Here is a 10,776-nt window from a genome sequence, read left to right as displayed (position 1 = left end):
GAGAGTTGCTCAGCTCCTCCTTTGCTGCAGACGGATGGGCTGGCTGGTTTGTCTCTGGGGCCTTGGTGCTGTTCTGAGCGGAGAGCCTGTCAGCCGAGACCGCCTTCTAATGTGTCCTGGGCAGAGACCAAACTGCTGTCAGACCAGCCTAGTAGAGCTTTGCTGCGTGCAAGTAGGTGCATTTTCCATGCCTCAATCACCGGCAAAGGATGGTGTGTGTAGCGTGGTTGGGTAGTAGGGTTCTCTCCAGAGTTGTGGAGTTGCCTTTGGGGTAAGGACAAAGAATCCTACCGGATGAAGTCCACGTGGGGAGCGGTTACCTCTGTAGTGTGTTGAAAACATTTGAACATTTTAAAAGCACTGTTTCTTCTTTACCTGCTTTTAAACTTTTTAAGTAAGGCTCCATCGCAAAAGGCCTCCCGTCCCCATCTCCATTTCCTACCGAAGGTGGATGTGATTTAACCAAATGCAGTTTCTTGTTAACAAATTCTAATAGGGCGAACTGTATTTCAGAATGGGCTAGTTGGCATACTAATGATTGCAACTTTTTTCCCCCTACTTCTTCACTCAGTCAACTGGAGTACTCAAATCTCAAGTGCTGTCATCATGCCTGCTGGGGTATCTTGGCCTCGCTACTTGAAAATGCTCAGTGCAAGTACATTGGCTATGTTTGCAGGTGCAGAAGTTGTGCATAGATATTACAGACCTGATCTTGTAAGTGATTTAAAGTTTTGATTTTCATTTTATTTATAACTGCTAAGTAATATGTGTTTTGAAATTTCTCCTATAGGAATGCTGTTTAGTGACATTGTTAAGGTCACTGTGGCAAAAGTACCAAAATACTTCTATTTCAAAATGTTTATATGCTTGTTTGTCAGTCCAAGAATAAGGAAAAAGAAGCAAATATGTGAAGCTGCTAGAAAGTCATGTCTCAGGATTTTTCCTCAGTTATTAATAGCAATGTGCATCAGACATTAAAAGAAATTATCTAGTTTATCCAGAATGTAAAACATTCTGTATGTGCAATGAAAATTGGCACTCTTCTTGGAGTATTTTTGTCAGAGTAAAGTTACCTTTTCTATGGGGTTATAAGATTCTTTTCCACTCTTGACTAGAAAAGCTAGAATCCCAAGTCAGTAATACCAGCACGAGGGTGGGTGGGTTTTTTTGTGCTTAAATCCGAGTCAGCAGTTAGTTGCTTTCACAGCTTGGTTGGGAAGCAGATTGTAGTAGTAAAATGACACCACATGCAGAGGTGGTACTTTTTCCAGGACCTGAAAGTATATAATCTTCATTTTTAAAGGCATTAGACACAGAACCAGGAAAAAGTAAACTTGTTTTATTAAGACCTAAAGCTCAGAAGTGAACTTTTGGGCAAAGTTGGATCTACTTATGATTTGGGTGGAAAGTATGTGAAATTTTTGTGAATTAATTCAATCCTAAATCAGGTGAAATACTACAGTTTTGGTAGAGATTTGTAGTTTGCTTTGTCTAGAGATTCAAGGGGTGAAAAATCTATGCAAATCAAATGTTAGAAAAAGTATTGCAGTGGTTTGACATCTGATTCTTACAGCTTGCATTTTACCTTCTATATTTTTCCGAGCTCTTGACTCTTACAACCTCTTTTTTTCTTCCTTTGTCCCTTTTATGTTAGGAAAACATTCCCTCTTCCCACAATATTCCTTTGCTTCAAAAAATGGAGCTGAAATTAACATGGCTTTGTTGCCTTGTTTATACATTAGCATAATCTACTATTACCACAGCTGTGCAGATGCAAAGTGTGGCTCCCATATAAACAGGTGCTGTCTTATTCACGCAGTTGTAACTGAGCCTTTATTATCTTCTCAGATGGATCTATTTATGCTCACACTGTAATATCACACACTCTTTCTATTTAGTCTTCCACCTTTCCCAAAAAAGGAGAGGAAATAGAATCAACATTTTGCTGTTCAAAGCAAATACATTAAAAAGAAACTGAATTTAATACTTAAAATCTGCAGTCCTGGAGAGTGATGTTTTGGCATATTATGGCAATACCAGCACAGGGTACTCCACAGGGTCCCACCAGTATTCCTTCTCCCTGATCTAGAGGCAATCCTTCGAGGGTTTCCATGCCTATTAGATCTGTTTCCATGCCTATTAGATCTTTGGCTTCTCTCATAATGCTGCTAACAAAAGTACCAGTTGTGGTGGTGGTAGATGTGTCCACATTGCAATCACTAGGTACAGGGTGGTTTCATTTGAACCGATTTCTTAATCCAACAGCTGTCAGATGCTAACTGGTGACCTGGTTTAAACTCGAACCAATGCCCTACAGCTTCTGCAAGCTATAAGCCATCCCACTCTGTCTGTCTGTAGAGCTTTTGTTGTTTAAGCTTGTGTAACTTTATTTCAAAAAGTGGTGGGGTAGCTTTGCCTTCTAGTAGAGGAAACAAAAGACCAGTTTCACAATGCCCTTTTCAAAATAGGAATTATTTAAAAAGAAAAATTTTATACTTGAAGAATCTTCCCAGTTTTAGACTGATACTTTTCCTACCAGTAGATTAATAATTAGGAAGTATATAGTAATTTTATGAAATAGTTTCTTTGACATATAATGACAAAACAAAACGTATAGCTGTACAAAATGCTCATCTGTAGTTATTTAAACTAGCAAAGAGTCTAAGAGCTTATAGCTTTAAAAGCAGCAAAGGTTAAATAATATGAAGGGTTTTTTTCCCCCCAGTGTAGGTGTCTCATCTTCAAGACCAGTGTGAGGACTGGTGAGGATGTGAATTTCCACTATCACCCCTGTTTGGCATGTAATCTGAAGCTCCCTTTGGCAATTTAAATGTATACTGGCCATGTAATACAGCGACTTTCCTCTTCTGAAGAGTAGAAGAGGTTCTTGTTCCTGTGGCCAAGCACTTACAATTTGAAAATGGTGGGAGAATATGGTATCTTTGGGAGTCCTTATGCACATGCACCCTGACCAGGTTAACTGGAATGGCGGTTACAAAGGTGGATGACTTAACTGAAGTGAGACAGCTGCTTATCAGGAAACCATGTGGCAATACATGAAGATTAAGGGAAGGATACATCAGTTTGAGCTATATTCTTAAGGGAGATGGTGAAAACACAGTCCACTCCAGATCACTAGTAACTAAAACGCCAGCCACACTTATAATGTCCTATAAAATAACCAGGTTTCAGTGGCTCATATCCATCCCTGGAATGGAATTTAGCACTGTGGGAAGGGTTCCTTAGAAAAGGTATTCCCCACCTCCCCCAAGATCAAGTTGTTTCAAAGGACTAAAATCAAATTGCCAGCTGCAAGAAGTTGAAGCTGAATTAGAAAGAAATTTGTTTGATGCTAGAGATCAGTCTACAATTAGCTCAAGAAAGAGGGAGACAAAATTGTAACTTGAATGTAGTGTTTTTTTTCTGCCTCTCAGGGGATGTCTAATTTTCTGTTTTGTTTAGCTCCGTTTTCTATATCTCAGTCACAGATTTTGAGCACTGACCTCTTTGTTTTATTTATTTATTTTATAGACTATACCTGAAATTCCGCCTAAGCCTGGAGAACTGAAAACGGAACTCTTGGGTCTAAAACAAAGCCCAAGCGAAGTTCATACTTCACAACAATGACCACAGAATATTGAAGTCATGAAGGGTAGAATTTTCAGAAGTGCCTAAATAACTTAGGGTCCTGAGTCTCATTTTCCTAAGTCATTGGGACTTATGCACTTCTGAAAATTGTACCCAAAGTCCATGTATGAAATGCTGTAGTCCTGTAACTCTATATTTCTATTTATTTAAAACAAAAAAAACTTGTATGTAAGAAATAATTGAGGAACCCTGTTTATCAGAAATCCAGCCAGTTGTTCATTAAAACTCCTTGTATTTTTGTTTTCAAAAGAATATATATATATTTTTGTCCTGATTACTCTGTAAGAATTTTTAACATCTATTGAAAGTATTCATATTGGCTCCTTGTCTAAAGAATTATTAGGAATTTGAAAATTAACAAGATTTTATTAGGATTAATAAAAATGTAAAAAAAAAATTATAATTACAGAATGCTCTGCAGACTCAGAAGTCATCTTCTTTAGTACAGATCACTAGAGCTAGTGGCTTGACATTTTCTGAAGCACCACCACATTGAATTGATTAGCCTTTTAAAAAAACAGCATGGACATTTAATGCATTTAATACTACGGAGTCATGCTTTAAATATTTTCTCTAGTTGTACGTGCATATATACATGGTATCTGCATATGAGGTTAAGTAGAACTTTGCTTACTGTTGCTTTTATGAGCAGTTATGATAGATTTCTCATCAGAAATTTTGTCAGCAAATCATCATTTTTTCATAATACTGTTTATGCATAATTCAGTGTAGCTGCTGTTCTTGTATGGAGTGGAAAAGGCAGAAATAGTGGAGTTGAGTGTCCTGGTGTGTGTGTGCCTTTCCCCTTCCTGAATATTGGAACATCTCGGTATGGGCTGCTTTAAGAAATGTATCACAAAATTTAAAGAAGGGAAGAGAGTAGAAAATAAAAGCACTAAGAAGATTGAATGATAAGTATAAAAGACAGAATGAAAAACTTACTTTAATGAAAAAAGAACAGGAGCACTTGTGGCACCTTAGAGACTAACAAATTTTATTTCAGTATAAGCTTTTGTGGCTACAGCCCACTTCATCGGATGCATAGATGTGCAGGTGAACAAGCCCCAGGGGCATATACCAACGTGATATATGCCATCATGTGCCAGCAATGCCCCCTGCCATGTACATTGGCCAAACCGGACAGTCTCTATGCAAAAGAATAAATGGACACAAATCTGACATCAGGAATCATAACATTCAAAACCAGTGGGAGAACACTAACCACTCAGTGACAGACTTGAAGGTGGCAATTTTTGCAACAAAAAAACTTCAAAAACAGACTCCAAAGAGAGACTGCTGAACTCGAATTAATATGCAAATTAGATACAATTTACTTAAGTTTAAACAAAGACTGGGAATGGTTGGGTCATTACACTAATTGAATCTGTTTCAGCTATGTAAAGTTCTCCTGACACCTTCTATGGGTCATCTATCATCACTTCAAAGGTTGTTCTTTTTTTTTTTTTTTCCTCCTGCTGGTGATAGCTCATCTCAATTGATTGGACTTTTCCAGTTGGTATGCGTACTTCCACCTTTTCATGTTCTCTGTATGTATTAATATCTCCTGTCAGCGTGTTCCATTCTATGCATCCGAAGAAGTGAGCTGTAGCCCACGAAAGCTTATGCTGAAATAAATTTGTTAGTCTCTAAGGTGCCACAAGTACTCCTGTTCTTTTTGTGGATACAGACTAACACGGCTGCTACTCTGAAACCTTACTTTAATGAAGGTTTCCCAAAAAGTTGTACCTCTTACTGTTGTGAACGTCTAGAACAAATATCACTTCTTACTTTCTTACCCTCATCTGACACTTCCTATGAAGTATGGAGATCATGCCTGAAACCTGTGTGACCCTCTGCAAAATCTCTTACTGCTACTAACTTCTATTCCTTCAGGAGGTAAATGAATCAATGGGTGTATGCTATCCTAAAGTTGGTAGTAATACTAGGCCCTGATGGCCAGTAATAAGGAATCACAGTGTATACTAGTCCTCCTTTCGTGCTTACATAATTTGGCAGAAAGGAGGTCAGTTTTTATAAATTTGCTGAAATCTAACAAACTATGTTTGTCAATTGAATAAGTGTTATAACCAATATAGAATGGAATGTAATAGAAAATAACCCCTTTTTACTGAGTCCTGGGAGTGTTAGCTGACTAATATTAATGCTGGGTTCTTTTCAGGTCAACTTTTAACTTGAATAGTATTCTCAGATCAGGATACTTGCTTATTCTTATCTAATCTGTAATTTATTAATCCACCCAGAACCACATTAGTGTACAATAAACAGTTGACCACTCATGTAATCAAACCAATGTTGTAGGTGTGCTACACATACACAATATAGTCTTGCAAGCAATTATCAGACATGGGGCTCAACAGTTATGTCAAGGAATAATGCAAATTATCAAGGTTTCTTACTATGTTTACTTATGATCAACATAAGAACAGCCGTACCGGGTCAGACCAAAGGTCCATCTAGCCCAGTATCTGTCTATCGACAGTGGCCAATGCCAGGTGCCCCAGAGGGAGTGAACCTAACAGGCAATGATCAAGTGATCACTCTCCTGCCATCCATCTCCATCCTCTGACAAACAGAGGTTAAGGACACCATTCTTTACCCATCCTGGCTAATAGCCATTTATGGACTTAACCACCATGAATTTATCCAGTTTTCTTTTAAAAACTGTTATAGTCCTAGCCTTCACAGCCTCCTCAGGTAAGGAGTTCCACAAGTTGACTGTGTGCTGTGTGAAGAAGAACTTCCTTTTATTTGTTTTTAAACCTGCTGCCTATTAATTTCATTTGGTGACCCCTAGTTCTTGTATTATGGGAATAAGTAAATAACTTTTCCTTATCCACTTTCTCAACATCACTCATGATTTTATATACCTCTATCATATCCCCACTTAGTCTCCTCTTTTCCAAGATGAAGAGTCCTAGCCTCTTTAATCTTTCTTCATATGGGACCCTCTCCAAACCCCTAATCATTTTAGTTGTCCTTTTCTGAACCTTTTCTAGTGCTAGAATATCTTTTTTGAGGTGAGGAGACCACATCTGTACACAGTATTCAAGATGTGGGCGTACCATGGATTTATATAAGGGCAATAATATATTCTCAGTCTTATTCTCTATCCCCTTTTTAATGATTCCTAACATCCTGTTTGCTTTTTTGACTGCCTCTGCACACTGCATGGACATCTTCAGAGAACTATCCACGATGACTCCAAGATCTTTTTCCTGACTCGTTGTAGCTAAATTAGCCCCCATCATATTGTATGTATAGTTGGGGTTATTTTTTCCAATGTGCATTACTTTACATTTATCCACATTAAATTTCATTTACCATTTTGTTGCCCAATCACTTAGTTTTGTGAGATCTTTTTGAAGTTCTCCACAATCTGCTTTGGTCTTAACTATCTTGAGTAGTTTAGTATCATCTGCAAACTTTGCCACCTCACTGTTTACCCCTTTCTCCAGATCATTTATGAATAAATTGAATAGGATTGGTCCTAGGACTGACCCTTGGGGAACATCACTAGTCACCCCTCTCCATTCTGAGAATTTACCATTAATTCCTATCCTTTGTTCCCTGTCTTTTAACCAGTTTTCAATTCATGAAAGGACCTTCCCTTTTATCCCATGACAGCTTAATTTACGTAAGAGCCTTTGGTGAGGGACCTTGTCAAAGGCTTTCTGGAAATCTAAGTACACAATGTCCACCGGATCCCCCTTGTCCACATGTTTGTTGACCCCCTTCAAAGAACTCTAATAGATTAGTAAGACACGATTTCCCTTTACAGAAACCATGTTGACTATTGCTCAACAGTTTGTTTTCCTATGTGTCTGACAATTTTATTCTTAACTATTGTTTCGACTAATTTGCCCGGAACCGACGTTAGACTTACCGGTCTGTAATTGCCGGGATCACCTCTAGAGCCCTTTTTAAATATTGGTGTTACATTAGCTAACTTCCAGTCATTGGGTACCAAAGCCGATTTAAAGGACAGATTACAAACCTTAGTTAATAGTTCCGCAACTTTACATTTGAGTTCTTTCAGAACTCTTGGGTGAATGCCATCGGGTCCCGGTGACTTGTTAATGTTGAGTTTATCAACTAATTCCAAAACCTCTCTAGTGACACTTCAATCTGTGACAGTTCCTCAGATTTGTCACCTACAAAAGCCAGCTCAGGTTTGGGAATCTCCCTAACATCCTCAGCCGTGAAGACTGAAGCAAAGAATCCAATTAGTTTCTCCGCAATTACTTTATCGTCTTTAAGCGCTCCTTTTCTATTTCGATCGTCAAGTTCTTTAGTATCTAACTCATTTATCACACTTTCAAGGATGCACTTGTTTTTAAGGCACTTTAAGAGTTTGGTTAATCTTGTTCGAATGAATTGGTTCAAAAGGGACAATTTTAGACTATTAAAAACATTGCTTAAAGGTATTGTTTTCAATTTCTCTTAGGTTAATTTGCTTGGATTTATAAAGGAGTTGCAATCTAAAATATGGTTACTTGAGGTCTCACTAGAATGTGTAGACGTAGTAAGAAAACCTACAGTTACTATATTAAAGAAATAGAAGTGGAAATAGAATCTTGGTGAGATTTCTTTTCAATTTCTTCTTATCTTCTTAACCTTGGGATGGGGAGGATCCTTTCCACATGGTTGGTCTGTGTGTCAGTCACACTTAGGATTGTGCAGCTTCTTGTTGGGTTCAGTTAACGCTCCAGTTACACATGGTGACCTCAGTTTTAATACCTAATCTTTCAGACATCTGTCAGAGGGAGTAGAGTGGGATTCTTGGATATGTAAATGGGAACATCAAGTAGGATTAGGAAGGTGATGTTTCTGCTGTATAAAGCATAGTGAGACCATTACTGGAATACTGTGTTCAGTTCTGGGGTCCACCCTAAAAAAATAAAAAAGTTGAAAAAGTAGAAGTGGTTCAGCAAAGAGCTATAAAAATGAGCTGAGGCCTAGAAAACATGCCTTATATACCAAGAGGTTTAAGAATTTTCATCTATTTTGTTCATTCAAAAGATGGCTAAGAGGTAACCTGATCAGTCTACAAGAAATTTCTAATAGTAGAGAGCTCTTTAATCTAGCAGAAAAAGACATGAGATCCAATGGTTGGGAAATAGAGGTTACTTACCATATAGTAATTAAAGTTCTTGGAGATGTCCTCCTCAGGGGTATTCACTGTGGGTATACATGTGCTCCTTGTTCCTGAAATTGGATACTTTTTCAATAGCACTGTTTGTTGGTCTGTACCTGTGTCTCCACTGAACTGAGAGTATAAGGGGTGCTGTAGACTGACTGCCTCTCCTGCTCCACTGTGAATTGGGAGATGGTCTGACTCTGAACAGCAGGGAAGGAGGACATGTCATGGAATGTACCCATGGGGACTACACATCTCTAAGATCTCCAGTTACTATAAGGTAAGTAACCTTCATTTATTTGAGTGCTGGGCCCTATGGATATTCACAGTGGGTGACTCCCAAGTAGTACTCATTGTGGAGAAGGGTGCGAGGAAGCTGCATCTTCAATTGCAAGATCACTGAACCAAAGGAGGCATTCCAGATGAAGTTTAAACATGGGCGTAATGCCTAGTAATGATGCAAATAACCCCCCAAGTTGTCATACTACAAAATTGAAAGAGGGGAACTCCCTGCAGGGAAGCCACCGAGACAGCTTGTGCTCTAGTAGTGTGTGCCTTGAAGCTGGAAGGGAAGGGGCTTCATAATCTCACAAAAGATAATAGACCCTGAAATCCATCTCGAGTCTATGGGAAGAGCTGCTTCCTTCAAGACTATTTGTTTCCATCGCTGAGAACAGAGACTTCCTAAAGGGCTTAGTCCTCTGCAAGTAGAAGGCTAAAGCTCTGTAGACATCTGAAGAGTGGAGCTTCTTGTCCTCCCTGTTTATTATGAGGTTTTAAATAGAAAATGGGCAAATGAACAGTCTGATTCAGGTGAAATTCAGAGGGAACCTTCGAGATGAACTCGGGATGCAATCTCAAGGACACTTTATCCCTGTGAAATATGGTGTAGGGAGGGTCCACCAGGAGGACCTCAAGCTCACCCACTCCTCTAGCAGAGGTGATAGCCATTAGAAAAGCTGTTTTCACAGAGAGGTACAAAAAAGACCAGGAGGCCAGAGGCTCAAAAAGACGGTTACTCAACGTTGTAACTGTTGTTCTTCGAGATGTGTTGCTCCTATCCATTCCAGTTAGGTGTGCGCGCGCGCAGGCGTGGCTTCTGGAAACATTTTTTACCTAGCAACTCGGGCCGGGCGGCGCCCCCGGGCGGCGCGCGGCGCTAGCGCTGGATATATACCAGCCGCCCCCCCGCCGCGCGCGTCCTCCTTCTCGCCAGCTCCGACAGTGAAGGGAAGGGGCGGGGTCTGGGGGATAGATAGGACATCTCAAGAACAACAACACAAACAACAGCCGCGGTGTCTTTTTTCTTTCTTTCTTCGATGATTCCTATGCATTCATTTAGGTTAGGTGATTCCCAAGCCTTGAGGGGGGGTGTGGAGACGGCAGGACTGGCAGAGAAGACCTCTGATGAGCTGGGATTCGCCTGCTGATTGTTGCACCAACGCCAGAGTGGAAAGGTGTGGTGAAGACAAGGTGGGCAGCAGACAGACAGATGGATGGGATACATGGCCAGAGAAGCGAAAGAGAGGGAGCGGCGCCTCGTGAAGAGAGAGAGGCGAGGCGGCTGGGCAGCACAGCAAAGCCGGCAGCATCAGCATGTACATGCAGTCACCCAGGAGGAAACTTTGGGAGGAGAGAGAGCACGCCGAGCCATTCAACAGCAACCACGACGAGCGCGGGGCGGCCGGCGCTCCGCCCGGCTTCGCTCGCTCTATATAAAAAGCGAGGGTGGGCGTCAGGTGAGGAAGCTGTTGCTGGGGAGGCGCGCGGCCGGGAAAAAAAAAGGAAGGGAATGTCCTGGGAAGGTGGAAGGCTGGAACCCAGTGAAGGGAGGGTGCTGTGGGTGGAAGGCTGGGTGTTGTCGTCGCAGCAGGTTCGGTGGATGAATCATTAGGGGGGCTGCTGGAAACTCGGCACTGCCGACGAACGAAGGGCGGGCCGGCGTTATAGCTTTCAGAGATAGAGCAGAG

At 40.6% G+C, this 10,776-nt stretch overlaps 1 protein-coding gene across 2 annotated transcripts; it reads left to right on the top strand.

Annotated features, from left to right (window-relative positions):
- The first annotated feature begins 19 nt into the window (after positions 1–19).
- Positions 20–3,922, top strand: C1H12orf73 (chromosome 1 C12orf73 homolog). Of its 2 annotated transcripts, none has more exons than XM_039502923.1 (3): positions 20–172; positions 572–714; positions 3,532–3,922. In XM_039502923.1, exons 2-3 carry the CDS (start codon positions 607–609, stop codon positions 3,625–3,627), a joined length of 204 nt encoding a protein of 67 aa, XP_039358857.1. In that variant the 5' UTR covers positions 20–172; positions 572–606; the 3' UTR covers positions 3,628–3,922. The 2 variants fall into 2 exon arrangements, with proteins under 2 accessions (XP_039358857.1, XP_039358867.1); XM_039502933.1 differs by lacking the exon at positions 20–172 and adding an exon at positions 197–271.
- Positions 3,923–10,776: the final 6,854 nt, after the last annotated feature.

The sequence above is a fragment of the Mauremys reevesii genome, linkage group 1 (genome assembly GCF_016161935.1).
Source record: "Mauremys reevesii isolate NIE-2019 linkage group 1, ASM1616193v1, whole genome shotgun sequence".
NCBI classification, from domain to species: Eukaryota; Metazoa; Chordata; order Testudines; family Geoemydidae; genus Mauremys; species Mauremys reevesii.
Note: the sequence above shows the minus strand (reverse complement) of the source record. Positions and strands in the feature narration are given on the sequence as shown.

Bases quoted from the DNA above. Each gene is read 5' to 3' on its own strand.
- C1H12orf73 (XM_039502923.1), top strand. From the start codon at position 607: ATGCCTGCTGGGGTATCTTGGCCTCGCTACTTGAAAATGCTCAGTGCA. The intron at 715-3,531 runs GTAAGTGATTTA...TTTATTTTATAG, and splicing joins GATATTACAGACCTGATCTT to ACTATACCTGAAATTCCGCC.